This window comes from Solanum stenotomum, chromosome 9 (genome assembly GCF_019186545.1).
Source record: "Solanum stenotomum isolate F172 chromosome 9, ASM1918654v1, whole genome shotgun sequence".
NCBI classification, from domain to species: Eukaryota; Viridiplantae; Streptophyta; class Magnoliopsida; order Solanales; family Solanaceae; genus Solanum; species Solanum stenotomum.
Window position 1 is genome coordinate 1,098,548 of NC_064290.1, and position 24,026 is coordinate 1,122,573.

The 24,026-nt window shown below is 33.5% G+C and overlaps 3 protein-coding genes across 3 annotated transcripts; 1 reads left to right on the forward strand and 2 right to left on the reverse strand.

Moving 5' to 3' along the window:
- The first annotated feature begins 1,288 nt into the window (after positions 1-1,288).
- On the forward strand, positions 1,289-5,508 carry LOC125876886 (TPR repeat-containing thioredoxin TTL1-like). Its single transcript, XM_049558149.1, has 7 exons — positions 1,289-2,459; positions 3,321-3,516; positions 3,606-3,787; positions 3,864-4,197; positions 4,317-4,521; positions 4,605-4,711; positions 4,806-5,508. Exons 1-7 carry the CDS (start codon positions 1,543-1,545, stop codon positions 4,956-4,958), a joined length of 2,094 nt encoding a protein of 697 aa, XP_049414106.1. The 5' UTR covers positions 1,289-1,542; the 3' UTR covers positions 4,959-5,508.
- A 9,196-nt stretch (positions 5,509-14,704) lies between these two features.
- On the reverse strand, positions 14,705-20,208 carry LOC125876915 (ubiquitin-conjugating enzyme E2 36-like). The gene is made up of 8 exons (XM_049558205.1): positions 20,016-20,208; positions 19,823-19,850; positions 19,509-19,595; positions 18,640-18,698; positions 15,498-15,539; positions 15,338-15,411; positions 15,099-15,196; positions 14,705-14,965 (listed from the first exon to the last, which is right to left on the reverse strand). Exons 1-8 carry the CDS (start codon positions 20,049-20,051, stop codon positions 14,928-14,930), a joined length of 462 nt encoding a protein of 153 aa, XP_049414162.1. The 5' UTR covers positions 20,052-20,208; the 3' UTR covers positions 14,705-14,927.
- Positions 20,209-22,985: 2,777 nt separating this feature from the next.
- On the reverse strand, positions 22,986-23,466 carry LOC125876917 (anther-specific protein LAT52-like). The gene has a single exon (XM_049558207.1). The coding sequence runs from the start codon at positions 23,431-23,433 to the stop codon at positions 23,107-23,109; it is 327 nt and encodes a 108-aa protein (XP_049414164.1). The 5' UTR covers positions 23,434-23,466; the 3' UTR covers positions 22,986-23,106.
- Between the last annotated feature and the right edge of the window lie 560 nt (positions 23,467-24,026).

The window sequence follows — 24,026 nt, forward strand, 5'->3', positions numbered from 1 at the left end:
CATTGCCCTAGGTATGATTCAAAATTATATAAGGCAAAGATAATTGATATTAATAATGAGGTTATTTGTGCTAAATATTCACGAATAATCAAAATCGAGCTCAGAGAGAGAGAAAGGTATGAATGTAATAGTCTTATGTTATGACCGCTTCCCAACTTACCGTCTTTATGCTACTACTATTATAATGTGAACGGTTCATGAAATTCGTCAAATCTTTCTCAATTATTTTAATCGGCTACTATATTATGTGTAGTGTATGCTAAAAGAAAAATACAATCCAAGGAAATGGTTAAGATTTTTTTTTTTAAAGGGAAAAATAATTTATATTTTCATATGATTATCCAATACAAATTTGAATTAGTTGAATTAATGCGCTTAAAGTGAAGAATAAATAAAAAGTAGAGTAAACAAAATTTTAAAAAGAAGAAGAAACAGTGATGAAGTTGAATTGTTCTATTCTTAACTATATGGTTAAAGTATTTGAGAATAGAAAAATTATTTATAAAAATGCCACTCTCAAAAATAAATCCTTCATCTCATAAATTTCAATTTAATCAGATTCTAATATTAATATTGAATGATTTAAAATCCCTCTACTTTAAATTAGAAAATTCAAGCCTTTATAAAAAAAAACCCCTTAATATATAAATTTAATCAAAATCTTTAATATAAATATCAAACTCAAAATTAATTAATTTTTTTTTTAAAAAAAGTTGAAGGTGTAGGATTAGGGATATATATATATATATATATATAAAAGAAACAAAATAAAAACAAGGAGTAGTAAATTATTGAGGAGGAAAAAGAGGGGTCAAAGGAGAAGAGTAAATGAGGGAGATAGAATGGAGGAAAACAAGAGTGACAAAGGCAAGGTTGTCTCGTGAAGCACCATCCCATGAACCCCAACAAATTCTGGTTTCATAATGTATCGTAATGTATTGTTTTAATAATATAGTTAAATCGATTATATCAATTTTTCATTAATATATTATGGAATTAGAAATTTAGATGATGAATCTACAAGAAAAATAAAATACGAAATTGAGCTACTATAAAAATATAGGATAAAAAACACAATGAGAAGAAAAATATCTTAACCACATCGAATTACATACAAAATGACTTTTCTTCATGTTATTTATCGATGGATTTAATCAAATACGATACAATCAAATTGATGTAATAATCTAAACAAACATTATAGATATATCATACATATTTAAAATGACAAGTAAAAATAAACGACACACCATCAATACATAAATCAACTTCTCTCTATAAAAAAAAAAAAACTCCATTTCTCTTTCTCTCTCTTTCTTCCCAACGCTCGCATTCATTCTTTGCTTCTTCCTTTTATATATCACGAGATCCCCATCTCTGTTCCTCTCTTTCTTTCCCCCATTTTTTCCCTCTTTTACATGTCTTCTTCATACGCTTTCTTTCAATTGTTGAGGTTCAGTTCTTTACACTGAAACACTCGGCTTACTGGGAACTATTCAACTTCACATTTTTCCGGCAAAAGAACTGAAAGGGGTTTCGAAAATGTCGGAATCTGGAAGACACATGTCGGAAATAGGACTTGATGGGGTAACTGATCGCTTGAAGAACTCATTGACTTGCATTGAAGATGGAAATGGAGTTGAAATTAACAAGCCCGATTTTCGAGAACTCGATCTGGGTTCACCTGTTTCTCCATTACGGAATCGACCGCGTGGATTCACCGCTACTACTACTACGACGACGACGACTACGACTACTACTACTAGTAGCAGTTCTAATTCATCTGGATCTGGATCGGTATCGGGTCGGAATGGATCTCATTTGGGTCCGAAAAAGTCTGAATCTAGTCACTCCGGTGAGCTTTCAGGTTCAGTTGAGAGCTCACCGAAGGCGCGTGGGTTAAAGCCAGGTCACGCGCGGTCTTATTCCAGTGGTGGCATTGCCGTTAATTCACCTCCGTTAAATGTGCTTCCCACCGGAAACATCTGCCCGTCCGGGAAGATTTTGAAAACCGGCATGGCTAGTAAGTCATCGAAGACTGACGTTTTAGGTTCTGGAACGGGTTATTACGGTCACGGAAGCATAATGCGTGGAGGTGCCGGTGTAAAATCTGGCGGCGGTGCTGTCGGTGGGGCTGACACCGGTGCTACCCAGACGGCGAATTTGAGAGGGGTAATGGCCGGAGACACAATGAAAAGAGGAATGTTGAATACTGATCCAGAGGAGTTGAAGAGATTAGGAAATGAGAATTACAGAAAGGGTTATTTTGTTGAAGCTTTAAATCTGTATGATAAAGCTATAGCCATTTCTCCAGGCAATGCTGCTTACCATTGTAACCGGGCGGCAGCGTTGATCGGTCTGAAGCGGTTACCAGAGGCGGTGAGGGAGTGTGAAGAAGCCATTAGGTTGGATCCATCCTATGTAAGAGCACACCATCGATTGGGATCTTTGTTACTTAGGTAAGTTGAATAAAGTCTTAATCTTTAGAATGTTTATGAATGTTTTGCTTGTTGATTAGCATAAATCTTGGCAATGTGTGAATAATTTGTAGGTTATACATGTCTAATGCTATAATTTAACACTTCCTGTGTGTGATTTGACCTATAAGAAGTCCAAAATTTATGAACTTTGATGATTTGATCTTCACTTGTGCAAAGGGGATGCACCAAATGTAGTTGCTTTAGCCGATCTGGAGTTGATGGTTTGGCCTCTTTTGGATTGTTCTGGACATATTACTGTTACTTATTCCCTATGTTTGCCCAATTTTTTCTTTTTTCACTGTTACTTATTCCTTATGTTTGCCCATTTTTCACAGGACAGCCCATTTCTCACAGGGTTATCTTTCCACCATTTTTCCTGTTGTTTTACCCCCTAAAAACTGTTTTTTCCTGGTTCTTAGCGGTCGAAACACTATGTTATTGTTCAATCTATTTGTGATTGCTGTAGCGGCTTACTTTGTAGTTTATTGATTATCTTTAGTAATCGGTGGCAACATCATCCTAGTTCAAGTTTATGTCTTATGATGACGCTCGTTTGCATAAATGCAATGGGTGTTAGCAGGCCAAGTGTTTTTGTAGTCATCTTTATTTCCATTTGACTTCAGCTTAATAGTTAAAATCTATTCCTTTTCCAATGTATGTACCTCTAGTTAGATGTTGATAGTTTTTCCACTAACACTTCTATTATTGAACACATAATTTTCTTCATGAATTCCCAGTTACATGCTTGTTTCAGCATCATGTGCGTCCTTATCTGAATTATGTTCTTGAAATTCACCTTGCTTATTTTGCATTGTGATGTAAGCAATCTAATTCTTGCAGTTTCGGGCAGGTTGAGAAAGCCAGAAGTCACATTTGTTTCCAAGGGCATCAGCCAGATCAAGCTGAGTTGCAGAAGTTGCAAGCAGTGGAAAAATATATTGGCAAGTTCACTGACGCACGAAGAGTTGGTGATTGGACAAGCATGTTAAGAGAAGTCAATGCAGCCATTGCTTCTGGAGCAGATGCATCTCCTCAGGTAAAGCAAGACTAGTGGTTCAAATGTGGAAGAAAATGATGCATGAAAGTTGAATGCTGATACTGAATTACTGAAATTGAATTTTACAGCTATTTGCTTGTAGAGCGGAAGCTCTTTTGAAGCTACATCAAGTAGAGGATGCAGAATTGAGCTTATCAATTACTCGGAAGCATGAACCATCTGCTGGATCACCACAGTCAAAATTTTTTGGGATGCTTTCAGAGGCATATGCGTTCTTTGTTCAAGCTCAGATTGACCTGGCTATGGGAAGGTCAGTATAGAATGATTTGCTAAGTTTTTATAAGGTTGTGCGGGAGTAAGAGAAGTTGGATCATGGATATTTGCAGGTTTGAAAGTGCAATCAGTGCAGTAGAGAGAGCTGGACATATTGATCCTCGAAATATTGAAGTATCAGTTTTTCTCAACAATACGAGGTCGGTGGGACGGGCTCGTACCCGTGGCAATGATCTATTTAAATCCGAAAGGTATACTGAAGCTTGTGCTGCTTATGGGGAAGGTCTCAGGCGTGATTCTTCAAATTCAGTTCTCTATTGTAATAGAGCAGCTTGCTGGTATAAACTCGGGCAGTGGGAAAAAGCTGTGGATGACTGCAATCAAGCGCTCACTTTCCAGCCACACTACACTAAAGCCCTTCTTCGAAAGGCTGCCTCAAATACCAAGGTAACATGCCATATTAAAATCTTTTCTAGTATATGTGTTCCTAGAAGAATATTAATATATTATCGCTTGCTTGTTCCCTTCGTTGTGTAAAATTAATTTTAACTGTTAATCAATTATAGCTTGAGAGATGGGCTGAAGCTGTTAGAGATTATGAGGTTTTGAGAAAAGCGCTTCCATATGACACTGAGGTTGCTGAATCGTTTTTCCATGCTCAAGTTGCATTAAAGAGATCACGCGGAGAAGACATTCACAATATGAAATTTGGTGGGGAGGTGGAATTGGTTTCTGGTCTCGAGCAGTTCCAAGCTGCGATTTCATCACCTTGTATGTTTTCCTGCACTTGTAGCTTGACCCTCCTTATTCATTTTCTGCAATTCAGAGATTAATTATTATATTGGAAATTGCAGGTGCATCTGTGGTCCATTTTAAAGCAGCATCTAACCTACAATGCAAGCAGATATCCCCTTTCTTAGATACTTTAACCACCAAGTATCCTTCCATAAATTTTCTCAAGGTAAATTTTTTAGCAATGCCTTGTCTTGCCGCAAATTCTCATTATTTCATATGCACAGCATCAACCTTGTATTCATTTCCTCTTTTGTGTGAAGGTGGATGTGGAAGAGAGCCCGGCAATTGCTAATGCAGAGAATGTTAGAATTGTACCAACATTTAAGATATACAAAAAGGGAAGCCGTGTGAAGGAGATGATCTGCCCAAGTCAAGAGGTGTTAGAATCATCGGTGAGGCATTACAGTATTTAAGTGCCATGATTGCAATGTCGTCGTGCTTCTTCGTGTTCTCTCATCATTCCAATCACCCGGTATTCTTGCCATTACCTATGACAAAATTGAGCTACTACTACATAATAATCAATCTCATTAAGGAGCCAATGCCAGCCAAATGCCACCAACCTTCAGAGGGATTAGTTTAGTCTCCTTTTTTCCCTTTTAATTTATTCATTCATTGCTGTCTTGGTTCCTACTTCTTCCCATCTCCATTAATCTTTCTCTTTTCAAATCACTTTTCTTATTATTAAAACAAAAAAAAAAGGCTGCCTGCCTGTCCTTAGTATAAACTTAAGTTGTGAGGAGAAATAGTGAACATTGTAAAATTGATTTTTATGGCCATTTTAAAGAGATGAACAAGTGGCTGTGGCTTTGGATGAGGATCATAAACATGTATATATATGATTATATATATACAAAAACCATTGGAGGCCTAGTTGGGGGGGGGGGGGTTGGTGGGGGGGGGGTGGATGTATGGTGGCTATTTATGGTTTAGTGAAAGAAGGATGAATATGATGATGTTATTATTGATACTATGTTTCTTTGCTCAACTATTCTATCAATAAAATTTCTCATTTTTTTACCTTTTAATTTCTTATTATGTTGTATTATATGATGTCGTTATAAAAAGGTTTGATTGTACACCATTTAACCATTGCGTTATGTATAATTAATTGTGTGGGGCTATAACAAGTTGGTCACTATAATAGAAGTTTCTCAATGATAAGGTATAGGGGTAATATGGTCATTGAATATAAAGATTCTAAATTTCCAGCTTGTCACTAGTACACAAATTTTAATTGATGGTCGGTTCTAATGACGTGGTAGGTCTTGTGAATAGAGGGTAGTGTCAGGGTTTGATAGAATTAATTACTCTCTTAAGGGGGGTTGTTGCTCTTGTCCCTTTCTATGGTTTGTCTATTTCCATCCTTTAAAATCTTGTGGCATCCGAGTCATTTTGCATAAACGATTATTTTATTGAGTTTGTTACTAGTTATTGGTATATGTATCAAGTAACTATAGTCATTTACATATGTAACTATTTTATTGAATTTGTTAACAGTTATTGATATAGATATTAGATAACTCTATTCACGAACAATATCATTATCTTATCCATGTTAGGTTGTAGTTGGAATGGCTAGCATTTTCAATGTAAGGCATGCTTGTATATTACTATTCACATGCAATACACACGCTCCTTAATCTATTGTCCCCTTAACCTACCTCATCTTGGCTTTAAGCGGGGATGGTAGGATTTTACATTTGAATATGGGGTGCCTATATAAGGTTGACTTAGTAGTCAATGAAATAGGTGATTTTAAGTTTTAATTCTAACAAAAGTAAACACAATCAACTATTTCGTTTCATATGTTCCAAGTCTTGATGGACAATTATACTGGTGCGAGGTGGTAAGGGTTAACAGATACTATACTCAAATTGATTTGAACACCTCAATTATAAAAATCTCTATACAATCAAATTTTTTATAAAGATGTTTTTCCGAATACTTTTTGTTTTCTCAGCCAAAATGCTATAATAAAGAACTTATAATATAACATAACATGAAAATTTATTTAAAGAAACTTGACTATTATAGTGAAATAATGTTACAAATGATGAATGTTACAACGAACTCTAACGGGTCACCAAATTTGAGCTATAAATTACTCTAAAATTTAATTAATTTAATCTTGAAATATTTCGGGCAAAACATATCCCATGTACTTGCAAATTGGATAAAGTTTGGGATAAACTTAATTCCCATTTTAGTTGTTTTTATTTGTATGTGGGTTGAGTAAAGTTGCCCTCTTCTAGAGGGTTATACTTTTAAGATTTCATCTTTTTTTTTCAATTGTATTGTAAAAAAAATCACATGTAAGCATTTAATTTGCCAACTTCCAAAGAGTCCCCACTCCCAAGTCCCAATAATAATGAAATTTGTGCAATATTTGCGCCGACTTGCTGGCTTTGCCGACTTGTCAGTCGTAAGCTCATTTTTTTGTCTACATATTTCTATTTTCTATGACTATAGGAATTTTGTTGACTTTGTAAGAGATTTTGAACAAATATTCGAATCTTGAAAATATATTTAAAAATAGATATCAATAAATAAAAAATTAATTTTCAATAAATTAGAGCCCATGGTATGAATTTATCGAGAAGGCTAATATAGTTGGAATGGATAGTTATGTACATGTATCATCAAAGCTTTTGGTGAGATGATAAGTATTTTTACGTTTTCTAAAATGACGAGAAATATGTCTGGAGTTAATTGTGTAGCGAAATTGAAGCTTTTGAAATTTGGTTAGCTCGTCTTTTTACTCTTGTCTACTTAAATATCAAAGTTAGTTCGATTGGTGCAAGGTTCGATTTTGTGACTAAGGTTAAGATACAAATCCTCAATTTTTACCAATTGAGTTTAAACCTGTAAGCATATAAGTATTTTGTCATTCTCCGATCAGAGATGGACGTAAATTCGTAAGGTACCATAGGTAGGAATAATTGTCTAGGTCTTATTGTGAAAGAAAAAGATTGTCCCACTATAATAGACGGGTTGCTTCTTCTGTTATCACTGGGGAATTCTTAGCGAGGAGACCTTACGAAGTTACGAAAACAAATGGGATGAAAGGATCGATCCGTTCAGATAATTTCAAGGAAAGACTGTTGACAACAGATAGAGAGATTTTTTTCCCTCTTCAAAACACAAGGAAATGCGGGAAGGGTAGAGCTCAACATAGGGTTCAAGAATAGAGTAATTCTTAAGATTCATATAAGAAAAGAGTTTCAAGTCTTTATGCTCTGTACAAGTTATTCCACATACAAGTTCTGGCTAGGATGATTGAGAAAGAAGGTCTTACAAAAAATAAATTAGATTATTTTAACAAGCAAATTCCAATTGAATCTTATAAAGTCGTTTTAATATTTTAAAGAAAGACTATTTAATAAGAATCTAAATTAATCAAATTCGAAATCGATATAAACATATGATTAGGGGTAATTTTGTTATCAATAATTAGCTCATGGAGGGTCCAAGACAAAAGTATTTTGTGCCCATATACTAGAACTAAAATGCAAAAAGGTGGTTGAATAATTATTTAAATGTAATTAAAAGAAATATTTGGGCGGCTGAAAATGACAAATACCTTTCGGCTGGGGAAACGTGATATTCTTTAAACTTATAAAAATATTATTTTATGTACTATAGTCTATATATTTATTTATTTTTTGCATAAATATTTATTTTTTTCATTTTATAAATATCACTACTTGTATACCTAATACATCCACCTTGTATCCTCTGATATTTTATTTGTTTTCTTTTTGCAATTAAGAGAACGGCATATCTGCGTCCCTACTATCGGCGTCTTTATCAAGTTTTAAATATTTGTGTGACTATGAGTTTTTTCACTAAAGCTAAAAGAGACATTTTATCGTTATATTGATTCTAATTATAAAAATATATGATATTCTTTTTGAGACAAACTAAAAATAAATTGCTATAAATTAAGACAAAAAATAGTTATTAATATACCTCAATTTGACATTCAACTATAAGTATTAAATTAGCTAAAATAAGTTGATGCATAAATCAATTTTGGATAAGTTTTTTTTTTTCCGGTGGGGAAAAGCAGAACAAGGAGCATTAATAAGATATTTTATTAAATACGTTAAATCAATAACCAAATTAATAAGATATTTTTTTATCAATTTTTGACTTATCGATTTTGATCCTTAACGGTTCAATTTTCGGTTTAATCAATAAAAAAATTCTTATAAAACAAATATATGACTTCTCTAATAAATTTGACGCGATAAGACAATAATGTGAGTTTACAAATGCTCATAAAATAGAAACAATAATAACAAACATGAAAATAACTATACATGTGTAAAGAGAAATTAAGAGGAATATGGTTCTTACTTTAGGTTTTGACAGGTTGTATAATGTGAAGTTGTGAAATCAAATCATAGTGAAGTATGAATTAAAGGCTAAATGACAAATACATAACTAGTAAGATATTGAAATTAATATTTAATAGTTATGTATAGGTAAAAATAGTAAAATGCTATAGTCTTAATGGACTATCACTTTACCCAATGACCCAATATTAAAAACCAAAACCGAACCGATAACCCGATATTTTTTCTTAAAAAACCATCAAAAAATCGTTAACACAATAACCCAATAGCAATAAACCAATAACACTTTTTTTGATTCAATTTATCGGTCAGTTCGATTTTGCACACCCCTACCCCTATTCAATGACATAGGAGAGATTGACATGACTTGTGAGAGATTAGGTATGAAGTATGTAAAAAATAGAAGTATGACACATTTGAATTCAAATCATCCTTCATTATTGCCCTCTGTAAAATGTAATTGTTACTCTCGTGGATATATAGCTCATACAATAACAACATATTTGGAGATACGAAAACTAATTTCGATAGACTATTGACTTAAAAAGAAATATACTCAAAGTAGTTCAAAAAAGAAAATAACAAAACTGAAGAAGTCATGATAAAATGTTATGATAACATAACACAATATTCTAAAAGAATAAATCATCTAAAACATGATAATACTATAATTGAAGTAATAAATTAATTATAATATTTTATAGGGATAAGACACAAGTAGCCCCTAGACTATTATCAAACACACACCTTGTTAGTGTGACATTTTAATAATAATAAAAATATATGGCAAAAGGTTCTGGTGGATCTTTGTACTTGTATGAGTTTCTATTGTGCATCCTCTACGTACTCCTTTATCAATTGAACCCTTAAATTCAATAAAATACAATTTAAAAAATCCTTCTGACCATTGACCAGACTTAAGTGTCATTAAGATGTGTGAGTTGACAAAAGTGTGTAACTACACACCTCTTAAGGAGAGTAAATAACATTTTTACTTAAAAGTATTTAAAATTATAAAAGAAATAATTTTTTTCAAAAACAATTAATTAAAAAACCCCTTCTTCTTCACACATTACACCTATTTTTCAGCCATCTCCATCCCCTGCCCAACTCCTTTTTTCATTCTTTTCCTCAATCTATTGTCATCTATTTAGCAAATCTAGGGCACCTCCTTGAGTCCACTAATTCACCGACAGAGGGAGAAAGCGACACTGGTGGTGCTCGCCGAAGACCACTAATACGCAGTGGAGTGTGAGAGAGAGGCGCGACTGGTCAGCGAAGGGAAGAATGAGGTCGGTGAGGGTGCAATGATATTCTAATCATGGCGGCGAAAATGGTGATAGTGTGCGGTAGAGATAAAGACAAAAATGGTAATGGTGTTCGACCCGATCTAGTGGTGCAATGGCTTTATTTTTTGATTTTGTGGAGATTGGAGAAGGGAAGGAAAATGATGATATGTGCAGCGGAGATGAATGCAAATGACGGAGAGAATATGGGTGGTTTCGTCGGCAAAAATGATGACGGCGGCGACGACTTTGGCGTGAAATAGTGGGAAATAGAGAGAATGTATGGAGTTTTATTTTTTAAAAAAATTTAAATTTTATTATTACCTTTTATTAAACAATTTTGATTAATAAATTTTAAAAATAATTATGACATGGCGTTAATATATTTGATGTGAATATGTCATGTCATTTATGTAAAGGAGAGTGAGCTACACAAATGATTGACGGGGTTTAAAAGACTCATTTTAATTGAGTTTAAGAATTCAGTTGACAAATGATAAAGTAGTATAGTTCACAATACAAATACATACAAGTACAAGAGTCCACCAAATCCTTTTGCCAAAATATAGCATGTGTCACATTATGTATCACGTTGTGTCCATTGGTGGGCATTACATTTGTGTCTCTTTACTCTAATCAATTGTGGAAGAAAGTGGTAATTACTTGTTAAGTAACTTACACAACCACCAACTCTTCATCTTTATTCTTGTAACATATAGGCTATTCATCTTTTCTATTAGGCATAATACATAAATATGCCCTTTAACTTGACTTCAAATCTCATTTATGCCTTTCAACTTTGGTTCTGCACAAGTAGACATTTAAATTTGTATAAAGTTAAACAAATAGACACACATGTCCTACATGTCATTTTTTGTCCTACGTGGTGTCCTGCGTGTATTGTGCCACGTAGGACTCATGTGTCTACTTGTTCAAATTTATACAAGTTTAAGTGTCTACTTGTACATACCAAAAGTTGAAGGACATAAATGTGAAATGATGCTAAGTTAAAGGACACATTTATGTATTATGCCTTTCTATTAACTATTCCATTATCTTTCTATTCATTATAAGTAAGATCTCTTCCCCGCTATAAATAATGATTATCTTTCTTTGAATTGATTACAACAAGAGATGTACAAGAAAATATAGAGTGAAAAATATGAGTAACATTATATTGTGTATATTGAGATAAAGAAAATATTATGCATAATACATAAACGTGACCCTTCACTTGGCATCAACGGACAACCATGCCCTCCAGTGTGTACAAATAGGCACTTAAACATGTATAAAATTGAACAAGTAGACACACATGTCCTACATGACATAATACATGTAGGATGCCACGTAGGATGCAAAATTGTCATGTAGAATGAATGTGTCTATTTGTTCAGTTTTATACAAGTTTAAGTGCTTACTTGTGCACACAAAAAGTTAAAGGTTATAGTTATCAATTGACGCCAATTAAAGGTCATATTTATATATTATGCCAAAATATTATAAGTCTTCAACTATATTAACTATACAAATGAGAGGATTTAATGTCGAATGAATGTGTTCTTTTGTGGAGTTTTAGACTCTTCAACTAATCCAGAGTTGTTTGAATTGTACGAAGTTATTGAGTTGTTATATCCTGGAGGGGACAAACCAAGAAATATACTGATGCATCAATGTAGCTTATGTCACAGGGCTTGAATCTCCTTAAGAGAGTGAAATATCCGCGTCTTAGTCTGAAATTATTTATTTATTTTTTGTCATTTTATTTCAACTGTAATTTATTTTATTTGTGGTATATTTTACCAACACACCTTAACTATACTAAGGCCCTCAACTCATTATTTTTGTAATTTTATATATTTTTTGGCTTATGTGAAACACTTCGTAACTCGACATATTTGAGACGTGTGAGAGATGTTTATGTGGCAGGTAAGAAAAAAAATGTACAAAATTACAAAAAAAATGAATTCGGAGATAGTAGAACCCTAATTTAATTAAGATGCGTCTCTAAAATTTCGATTATACTCTAAGGGGGTACTTGTGCCTTATTCCTATTTTATATAAAGATGTATGTCATATTTTTATTAATATCACGTATGGATAAATTTTTATTGTGATGCTCCACTATAGTAACTCCAAACGTCATAAATCCTTCTTTTCTATTTGCTTTGATTTCTATTAACTCTACTTTCATGACATGGCACGAGTCATGACTTAACACAAATTAGTAAAGTTTGACTCGAACGATGTACATTATATTATGTTTGTTTCCACAAAGTTGATATTCGTAGCAATAATTATGGCCTGTAATAAGTAAGTTGACTAAAAGTGTAACTATTATTCGCAATTAGTGTGGCCGCTAATAAATTGGCCTAAACTATATACCAGTGGAAACAACTATAGTTGCCACCAAAAGAAAGAATTAGATCAATTATATTGCCACTAAAAGTTAGTATTAATTGCAAAATAGTGCCAGTCGCAACCAAAAACTGAAGTGGCAACTATTGTCTCCGCTAAAATATGTACTCCTACCACTACTACAAATTAATCATTAGTAGCAACTTTAGTCGCCTCTAAAAGATATAAAACTCGCCACCTAAAGTTTGTATTAGTGACAACTTTAGTCGCCACCAAAGGTAATTTTAGTGGCAACTAGCGTTGCCGCTAAAGGTTATATTTGTTGCCACCAAAAGTAAGTATTAGTGACAACTACAGTCGCCGCTAAAGATTATATTTGTCGCCACTAAAAGTAATTACTAGTGGCAACTACAGTCGCCACTAAAGGGTATAATTGTTGCCACTACAAGTAAGTATTGGTGGCAACTAATGTCGCCGCGAAAGGTTATATTTTTCGCCACTAAATGTTGTTACTAGCGGCAATTACAGTCGCCGCTAAAGGTTATAATTGTCGCCACTAAAAGTTATTATTAATGGCAATTAGAGTCGCCGCGAAAGGTTAAACTGTCGCTACTAAAAGTTTGTATTAGTGGCAACTACTGTCGTTGCTAAAGGTTATTTTGTAGACACTAAAAGTTATTATTAGTGGCAATTAGAGTCTCCGCGAAGGGTTATAACTGTCGCCACTAAAAGATTGTATTAGTGGCAATTAAAGTCGCCGCGAAATGTTATAATTGTCGCTACTAAAAGTTTCATTAGTGGCAACTACTGTCGTTGCTAAAGGTTATTTTATCGCCACTAAAAGTAATTTTTTGTGGCAACTACAGTCGCCGCCAAAAGTTCGTTTTGTCGCCACTAAAAGAAATTATTAATGGTAACTTCTGTCGCCGCTAAAGGCTATATTTGTCGCCACTAAAAGTAATTATTTTTGGCAACTACAGTTGCCGCCAAAAGTTCGTTTTGTCGCCACGAAAAGAAATTATTAATGCCAACTGAATCGCCATGTAAGGTTATATTTGTCGCCACTAAAAGTATTTATTTGTGGTAACCTCAGTTGCCGCTAAGATGTTTTGTCGCCACTAAAAGTTAGCGGCAAGTTTAGTCGCCGGAAAAAGTTATATTTGTCGCCATAAATATTTAATAGTGGCAATTTTAGTCCCGCTAAAAGACTAATCGTTACTAAAAATTTATATTAATAGCAACTTTTATCGCCTACAAAAGTGTATCAGACCTTCTCTAGTCGCAGACTCGCAGTTATGCTTAGCATTATTAGCAACTTTTGTTGTAGCATTGATTTTGCTAAGATCTATAAATAATTGCCACAAATACATTTATCAGCTGCCTCTAAAAGTATGTTTTAGTAGTAACTCTAATCGCCATTAAAACATGTAATATGTGATCTTTAATTGTGACATGTCTGAGATTAAATAAAAAGTTTATCAGATGTTTAAATGCTCAATTAATAAACTATAGTTTGACTATAAAGGAAATTAGACAATAGTCTAATCCGTCAAATTACGTTAAAGCTTCTCCTGTCATATTATCTATCCTGTTAATCAAAATACACCATTTGATTGATCTCGGAATTTAACAAATTAATTTAAAAATTTTAAAAATATAACAATTGCAATTTATTGTACTTTTTAGATTAGTCATGCCATTCCCTTGACAAGCCTAATCACTTGAAAAGGACAGGTAATATGAATAGCAAATGTGCTTTTACCAAACCAGGGGAACTACCAATAGGTAATGCATCCACTATAGTCATGGTAGACCTTATAAACCTACTTGTTCTTGACAATATAACCAGACAAAATCCCATGGGTGCATATTTACAGTTTGATTATCGCCGTTTCACATTGTTTTGGGGTTTATGTACCCATATTAGATTGGGAAATGGCAGGACAAAAAGGTTGAATGAAGGACAATTTATCTGAAATAAGGAGAAAAAGCAGCATGCAGAACCCGAACAAACAATGCAGGATAGGGCGGGCGGGAAAGAAAGAAAGAGAGAACAAAAAGGTTCAAACAAAAGATTTCCCCTTGCAAATTCAATTTCCTGAAACAAATCTATGGAGGTTGATAGCAGCTGCAGCAACACTAGTTTCCAATTCCAACCCACAGATCTGAATCATTTACTACTCTTTGCAGTGACAAAATCCTTACCATTTCCAGTTTTGTTGCAACAAAGTTCATTCCTGAACATTAAAAAAACCAAAGGGTGTCATGTTCAATTATACAATTTCAAGGGTGCTATCCGGGCGTCATATTGATAAGCCAGTCAATATTGATTACATTCCATGATTTTTGTTATTTTGAATATTTCGTTGCTATATCTTCATGCACCACTAGCATATAGGCGTGTCCACTCCTTGGCTGGATCATTGAAGAAAAAAGAAAGTCAAATTAAGGATTGAACAAGAATGTGTATACAGATTTGCATAACCAAAAGATGTTAATTTTCTACTACTTTTGCAGCTCAACATTGAAAGACCAGAACACAACTTACCCGTTTCAACAGCTTCAACTTCATTTGACTTCCAGTGCTTTGCAATGTTTTCAGAGAGTGGATCATCCGGATTTGGAGCACTCAAAAGTGCTTGAATGCTGAAACAGTAGTAAACTTTTTAAACTTCTAACACCTTAAAAGAATCTGGTTCTCATTTTCGTAGTATTCATCAGTCTTGCATCTTTTGATGTACACAGAGATGAGAAACATATTTCAAGGCATGATATATTATTTAATACCTCAAAAGTACTGTACGGATCTGAAGAGCAGGACTCCATTTGTCTTTAAGAATATCAAGACATATCCTTCCAAGCTTCACATCAAAAGGCATAAATAAGCAAGGTATTTTATGGCTTATATCTATGTATGGATATGAAAGAGTTGATAAGGACAACAGACCTTATCGATGTTCGGATGGTAGATTTTGGTGAGGAATCGAACCTGTTGGGATGCAATTGATCAATGACTAACAGACACTATACGCATAGCAAAACTTTACAACAGGTTAAATGCGTACAAAAAAAAAAGTGTGCACAAGCACATAAAATCTACAATTATTAAGATCAAGGGTACATGCCATGTTTCAGTAGAAGTCCGGAATCATTTGGAAAAGTAAGTTTCCAGCAAAAAGCTAAGCAACACCAGGTACTAATTCATCTTAAAGCCTACCATGAAAAGCACCCAGGAAAAGTGCAATATTTTACCCCAACAGTCTTTCCAGATTTAGTATCTTCATGCATCTACAAATAAAGTAGGGAACCCTAGGCATTTTAAGGACTGTGTAACTGTGTCCACGGCAGAATTAAGGTCATGACATCCTTTATCTTCAATGATCCAATGGATTGTAAGTCTGACTACCAACTAAACATAATAAATCCAAGAAACCCTCACACAGAACATGTCCGTATGAACCACTGTCCTAAGTCATATTTGTTAGAATATCTAAATTAAAAAACATAGAATTACAGCAGCAAATCCAAATTTGACAAACAGTTCTTCTCACAACCCGGGTTTTCTTAGTCCTATCCTTCTCAGCCCCCAGGATTCTAAATTTTTTGGTAGAAAAATCTACTCCCAAATAATAAATCTCATCACAATTCTGTTTAATGGCTGAACCAAAGCTGCAACCTAGTTCCCAAGAGAAGAACAGAGGATATGCCAAATGAAATAGGGTTTGCAAAGTTCATAAACAAGCATCTCACTTATAAGTTCAATTGAAACCAAAGGTACAAACAACTGTGGCCAAAAGCGGTCTGAATAAACCTTACATGAACGTGAGATTTAAATTTGAGATTAGACAAGACGGGATTAAAAGATGTCAACCATGAAGAGCAGTTCAGCAATAAAAATAATAGTCTATGAGAACACGAGCTACAATTTTCCTAATCACTATAGCAACCAGTTAATTTCCTTCAATAGCTGATATCCTGATCCTGGACAATCAAATCATTTTCCAGAAGAAAAATCTAATCAGAGTCCTGAATCAAACTAGTCAATAATACAAAACAAATTGATCATTTATATATTTGGGTTTAAATCAAATTCCTAGATGAAAGTTCCAATGGTATTTGCACATTGTAACTGCCACAGAGAAACAGACTTTAAACATCACAATATTTTGATAATTTTGATCATTTGTACTTTATTTATTCCAGCACTAACATGTATCTTGACTCATAGTTCCAGTAAAACCAATATCCAGGTAGCCCAAGTGTACTATATTTTCACAACCCGACACTGCATATAAATGGAAGCAGAATGTGGGGGAAACAGCCATCTAACCAGTACTCCTAGAAAAGCAACCTTAACATGTACAAGGTTGTGAAACATGATCCTGGATCAATAGGCTTGTCTCTTAGTTTTTCAACTGTCATGAGCTTCTTTGTCAATGCATCTCACATCAAGCTTGAGCATCTATTAACAAATATCATGATCAAATTGCAAGATAGATTTTTACCTTCTTTTCCTTGTCAAGGAAAAAGTACAAACTACATAAGCATTTCACCTAACATATTCACTTAGGCAGCAGTAAATAACAGATATTATCAACACATCAGTGTTTACCCTAGTTGAGAGAATGATAGCTAGGGTAAAATGCTGGACATCAAAATTCCTTACTTATAGTGGCAGACTTCAATTCATAAAGAGTGTCCTATTTGAAATGCAGACTTATTGGGCACACATCTTTTTATTGCCAAAGAAGATTACAACAATGGGGACAACTGTGTGCAGAACCTTCCTCTGGACTGGTAGCAACAATTGTTCAAAGACAACACTGGTAGCACGGGAAAAAGTTTGTATGCCCAAGGAAGCAAGGGGACTAAGTGTGATTGATGGGCATATATGGAACAAGGCAGCTCTATCTAAACTGTTATGGGCACTAGGACAGAAAAAGGACAAGCTGTGGATAGTGTGGGTACATACTTTTTACTATGACCACCCCAGTTGAATGAAAACATTTGGTGCAGGTCAAAGGTCTGCTGCCAAGGCATCAATTCATTTTGTGGATGGCATTACAGAGGAAACTATCAACTGTGGACAGAGTGCTGAAATGGAGAATTTTGATCACCTGTTCTATTAGACCTGTCCTTTTTCTTCTTATATATGGACAGCAATACTGAACTGGTTAGGTTATAACAGACAACTAGGCAGCTGGGATTGGGAAGTCAAATGAATGATAGATAGGATCAAGAATAGTAGACCAAGAGCTGGAATTTTGGGATTCTGTTTTGCAGAAACCATTTACAACATCTGGACTGAAAGAAACAAAAGAAGATTTACTACCACAAGGGCGAGCACAGCACAGAGACTAAAGGAGATTGCCATACAGGTGCACATTGAAGGCCAAAGACACCACAGTTAAAGCCTCATCTGGAGCAGCTAATAGGATGTCCTAGTTAAATGTTTTCTTTTACATAGTTGATAGGTTACTACCTGAATTAGCTAAATTGTATAGCAAGGTTCTGTGAGAGATAGCTCCTAAGTCCAAAAAGAGCTTGCTGATTTGTATGGATAATTTTGGTTGAATGAAAATGTTACTAGTTGACCAAAAAAAAAAAAAAATAACAGACACTAACAGTGTAAAAGAAAGCAGCAAAGTTTTAACATCTGAGAAGTTTCAAATCCAGAATGATACATCAGGAAGTTAAAATGTCGCAACATATTGCCAGACATAAAGACATAGACATCAAACTATAACTTCCAGTGAAAAGGCATATTCAAATTGAGATATAACACTCCACCAGGAGAGAGATGGCAATATCAACAAATAATAAAAAAGAGCCAAACATAGCTAGAAAAGGGAAATCGAAACAAGGAAAAATACATATGCAACAACTGCAACAGCCGTGTCGATTACAAGACATTTTAAACTGTATCTTGATATTTGCTTTCAGAAAATATCAGTCAAAAACAAATAAATCTTTATCCATTCCAAAGCTCTGAGATACCATTTCAAGAACCAAAAATCCAGAACATCAACTGGAATTTGTTAAAACATCCATTGTCAGAAAAATTGTCAATCCTTAATGTGTGTACATACCTTAGGAGCAGCCATTGGGTACTCTTCAGGCAAAAATAGTTCGAGCTTGAAGACACCTCCTACACAGAGAAGGTAAGGAGATTAGGTAAAAGGAGAAAACGAGGGGAAAGAGTGTGCTGCGGTCAGAACATATATTGTTCAAAATACACCTCTAGCGGTATCCCCTAAATCATTATTCAACAAAACAAAGGAAAATCAAAAGAGCTAAAAGAAAAGAATGCTGCACATGCATTATCGCAAAAACATTAGAAGGTAGTTGATGGGTGTCTTGCAGCTGAATGCTAGCTATTAGCAACAGTTTCTACTAGACAACAATATTCGACATTTTAAAGTAAGAGCAGACAGCTTTCTGCTATGCTCCTGAGGATCCAAACAACATTAAGACATTCATAACAAACATGCATACAGTGATGCTCATATTACCGGGACTCCGGGAGTTGTAAATGTAAGTTTATGTAACTACTTTAAATTTTCCAAATGCAGTTCCCATCTCACCATCAGTAGTGTTATAAACTAGTCACGTTAACTTCATATTCTGCAGGATTAATTAGTCCAGAAAATTTGCCCGTTTTCATGATTGGTTCATTTAGTATGCAGCTACGGAAAAGGTAGATAAGTGCCCAAGACTATATAAAGAATGAGAATAGAACAAATTAGAGGGACAATTTGGGCCAATTAATGTTCAAGTAAAATGCTAGAACAAAAGAAAAACTAGCAACAAAGACAAACTTTAGCCAATACAATACACCAGCCAATATAAAGGAGTCAATTCGCATCAACCAAACAATATGACGATCAACAAAACCAACTAAACGCTGCAAGCATATTTCCCTGCTTACTCAAATATTATAATTGAGCTCATCCATTACCTTCATATGGAGACTGTGTTGGACCAAGTATCATGACATTAAAGTATCGCATATTTTCTTCAGACGGCGACGCACTTATCCCAGGCGCTGCACCACAGTTAAATCAGCATTAGATCCTCCTAAACCTTTACTACCACCATAACTAATATACATCAACACTTACTGTAAACTTCAATAAAAAAAAAAAACTCATACATACTGAAATCAACAATACAAATTACATCACAGAGCATTCAAAACTCATAAACGAAGCTCAAAATTCCACACGGCTATACGAAAAGAAAAATTCAAAACAAAAATTCCAGAAAATTTACCAGGTTCGCTAAGAAGACGTTGAGTTTCCTGTAAGATGAGAATAATAAATTATCAGCTAAACCGAAGTTAGATCATAAACCCTACCGAATGAAGTGATCAAAACCATCAATGGATTAAAAAAACAAAGTTTATGTATGAAATCGATATGGATCGAGCGAAAAAGAAGAAGATCAACATGAAGGAAGAAGAAACCTTGATAATTCTTCGAGGAAGATTGCTGTTAGCCATTGAATTGAAAGCCTTTTGGGGTTCTTCGGTTCGCAGAGTTTACGCTAAGGGTTCTTCTTTTCTAGAGAGAGAAAGGGTGAATGGGGAGCAAGTGGAGAATAGTTTGTGAGAATTTGACAACTCTTTCTCACACTATCACTAAAATAGATGTGGTGAAAAGGATTGGTTGAGAATCTTTAGGGGTGTATTTTATAGTTTTTACGTAGTAGTGGGGGAGTGGTGCCAATTTTTTTTAAAATGGAAACCATGCATGTTATTTTATTTTAAGTACTCCCTCCGTCCCTTTTTAGTTGTCCACTTTAGAAATGACACACAGATTAAGACAACAATGATTAGCACAGTGAAGTTACAATTTTACCCTTATGACAACTTTTCACTTCAAAATTACAACCACTTATTTGAATTAAAGTGAAATAAATTAGAGGAAAACAACATACACTTTTACAATTTTCAAGAAGTGTAAATAAGGGTATAATAGGAAAAAATTTCTTGTCCTTTCTTGATTTGTCAAAATGGACAACTAAATAGGGACAACTAAAAAAGGAAATATGGACAAGTAAATAGGGACGGAGGGAGTAGTAATTTTTTTGGTCCTCTATATTTTACCAACTTATATCTTCATACATATTTTTTGCTTTTTCGAATTGAGATTTTGTGAAAATAGTCTTTCTATTTAATAAGGTAAATGTAATATTTATACACATCCTATCCTCTCTGAATCATGTTTATAAATATTATTGAATATATTGTTATTGTTTGTTTCAACTTGATAACGATTCAATAATACTAATTGAAATTTGCTTATATAAATGATCAAATAGAGATGTGTATGGTAATAACAAAAAGAACCATCAATTGTATAGTGAATTAACATTTTTTTAATATATATTGAGTTGTTTGTCTCAAAACCAAATAATTAGTAAAGAATGTGCTAGTGAGTTTCAAGCTAGAAAAATACGCGAAATATAAAATACATTGAGTTCAATCATAAATATGAAATACCTCAAATGATAGTTCTTTGACCTATTCATCATCTTCACACATTTACCATCACTATTACAACCAATTCTTATTACATAAACACATATCCACCATTACAATTAGCAATGTTTTATGGTCATCATCATCAACATTGTCACTAGTAACATCAACCAACTTCACCATTATAATTACTACCAATCACTAATATCATGTCAGTCAGTAATGCAATATCACCAACCTCCATATTACAATTATTACCACCATTATTACTACTCCGTTCGTTCACTTTTAATTGTCATAATTTCTTTTTTTAGAGTCAAACTATAAGAACTTTGACCAACATTTTACGATTTATTTTTTCATCATATTGATATGCAAAAAAATGCAATTTATAGTACTTTTCGTATGATTTTTGAATATCTATTTTTTTAAAAAAAATATCGAATTAATGTAATATAATTTAACTTTAAAAATTAGTCAAATTGATTTTTGAAAAACGAAACATGACAAATAAAAATGGACGGAGGGAGTGATTAATAGTCACTAACACCAATTATTGCTGCCACCGCCACAAGAAACTATCTCCATCATCAATAACATTTTTTTAATATATATTGGATTGTTTGTCTCAAAACAAAATAAATAGTAAAGAATGTGCTAGTGAGTTTCAAGCTAGAAAGATACGTGAAACATAAAATATATTGAGTTCAACTATAAATATGAAATACCTCAAATGATAGTTCTTTGACCTATTCATTGTCTTCACACATTTTCGTAAACATCATCACTAGTAACATCAACCAGCTTCATCATCACAATTACTACCAACCACTAATATCACGTCAGTCAGTAATGCAACATCACCAACCTCCACATTACAATTACTACCACCATTATTACTAGTTAATAATCACTAACACAAATCATTAGTACTATCACTACTAAAAACACTCCATCATCATAATCAACGTAAGTGTTTTAATTTTTTTTAATCAAATAGTGATTTTATTTTATTAAATTCATATATTTTTGCTAATATTTAATTACTTTTATTTGAAGTGCATATTTATTATGCTTACAAATAAAAAAATTATGGATCTTCAAATGTTGAAAAACAAAAGTGTTCAGATTTATGGAATAAGATATACATTCAAATTCAAATATCGTAATCTTAATGAAAAGGAATAAGGCTAATATCTCGAATCTAGGATTTTAATTTGATGCTTTCAACATTTAAGTTTTTATTAGAGTACAAAAATCTCTACGCTTTTAAAATTTATCTCTTCAGAATCTAACATCTATGATAGTTCTAACGATTTTTCTCATATATCTGTACTTTAGTTCTCTCTATCTGTTTCTCAATATGCTACTTGTGTGCACAACTTCAATGAAAGAGAATTTATTGACACAAGAATCCAATTGTGCAAAAAGGCTTAATTTCACATGATCATGATTTGTCGAATGATCGCTCAATTAATAATTAATTGAATGATTATCTGATAAATCATGTTATAGTAAATATATACAGAAAAAACAAACTAGTCGAAGAAAGGGGAGGGGGTTTCGAGTTCAATTCTCAGTATGGAAAAGATTTTGGAAAATAATACATTTGATTGAGTGCCCAGAAAAATTACATGCACTATAGTCAAACATTATACAAAAAATAAAATAATATCCACTATTTTGTATATATGTATATCAATTTTTATATATAAAAAAAGTATGTATTTATCAAGTATTATTTTGATGGGTGGCTATACAGTGTAGAAATAGCAAAACTATCATTAGAGAAGACTTTTTAACTAATCAGTATTGATGTATATATCAAACATCGAGTGAGAAACGAGAAAAAGAAAAAAAGAAGATAGAAAACGATTTGATAATCAAACACAAAAATTTCTAAGAAGCTATTATTGATGATCTTCTCATTCGAAAATCACGGAATTTTTTAAAGTTTTCCATGTTGAGTTACACATCGAGGAGAAATTATAACAGATTTATTCTTCTTCTTCTTAAAAAAAATCGCGAAATAAATAAATGATGAAAGATGCAAAAGCTCTATATATATTCTCACTTAATTCTTTTCTTTGTCATTTTCAAGAATCAAGAGATCAACAAGCTCCATCTCCTCAACAAGTTCTCTGCAACCATTGATAGGTTTGTCCTTTTGGAAGAATAATGGGTTAACAAAACGAACAGCGTTGTGCATCCCAACATTTTTACTGCAAATAACTCTATTGTTAACCATATCTGGAACAATTTCTTTGCAATCATCTTTTGGACTGTTTACCAAAGTAACCTCACAAATGTCATTTTCATGGTCACCTTCAACTGTCAATGTGTATTTGCCAATATAATCGGTTTTGCCTTCAGTTGTAAACGTCTCGTTGTGTGTCTCCATGTCCTTGCATGTTAAACGCACAGTGGCACCTATAAACGTCAATGTCAGAAAACGAAAAGTGTCACATAAATTGAGACAGAATGAGTAATAAAATTAGTAGTATTACCTTCAAGGGTATTGCTGAGAGAGGTGACGAAACCGAGACGGCATGTATCACAAAAGACTTTGCCTTCGACGTCGAAGATTTCGAAGTCGGCGACGGCGAAATTGGCGACAGCCAAGACGCAAAGAGCGGAGAGGAGAATGATAGCTTTTGCCATTTCTTATTTTTTTAAGTGTGATTTTTGTTTGTTTATTTATTATTCTCCTTCTCTGATGTGTGACTGCATTTTGTAATACAATGAAATACCTTATTTATAATTAAATGATTTGAAGGGAAATATGGTTGAGAGTTATTTTTGGTTTTCTTGTTAGTATATTGGATGGTTCTATTTTTGTTATGAGATTAATGAAGCTAATGACCCGTTCTTTTTGTTTATATTTTTATTTTCGTGGCTGAGGAAAAAGAAGTAAAGTATATACAATTATTTAATGCAAAATTGGAATAAATTGTGTACTCTAATTTGCATTGGAAGGGCGTCCATATATACTTA

Excerpts from the sequence above, each read along its gene's own strand:
- LOC125876886 (XM_049558149.1), top strand. The coding sequence starts at position 1,543 with ATGTCGGAATCTGGAAGACACATGTCGGAAATAGGACTTGATGGGGTA. Across the intron at positions 2,460-3,320 it reads TTGGGATCTTTGTTACTTAG|TTTCGGGCAGGTTGAGAAAG; the intron begins GTAAGTTGAATA and ends TAATTCTTGCAG. Across the intron at positions 4,522-4,604 it reads AGCTGCGATTTCATCACCTT|GTGCATCTGTGGTCCATTTT; the intron begins GTATGTTTTCCT and ends TGGAAATTGCAG.
- LOC125876915 (XM_049558205.1), bottom strand. The coding sequence starts at position 20,051 with ATGGCTAACAGCAATCTTCCTCGAAGAATTATCAAG. Across the intron at positions 19,851-20,015 it reads TTCCTCGAAGAATTATCAAG|GAAACTCAACGTCTTCTTAG; the intron begins GTTTCTTCTTCC and ends CTCATCTTACAG. Across the intron at positions 15,412-15,497 it reads ACCATCCGAACATCGATAAG|CTTGGAAGGATATGTCTTGA; the intron begins GTCTGTTGTCCT and ends TTTGATGTGAAG.
- LOC125876917 (XM_049558207.1), bottom strand. The coding sequence starts at position 23,433 with ATGGAGACACACAACGAGACGTTTACAACTGAAGGCAAAACCGATTAT.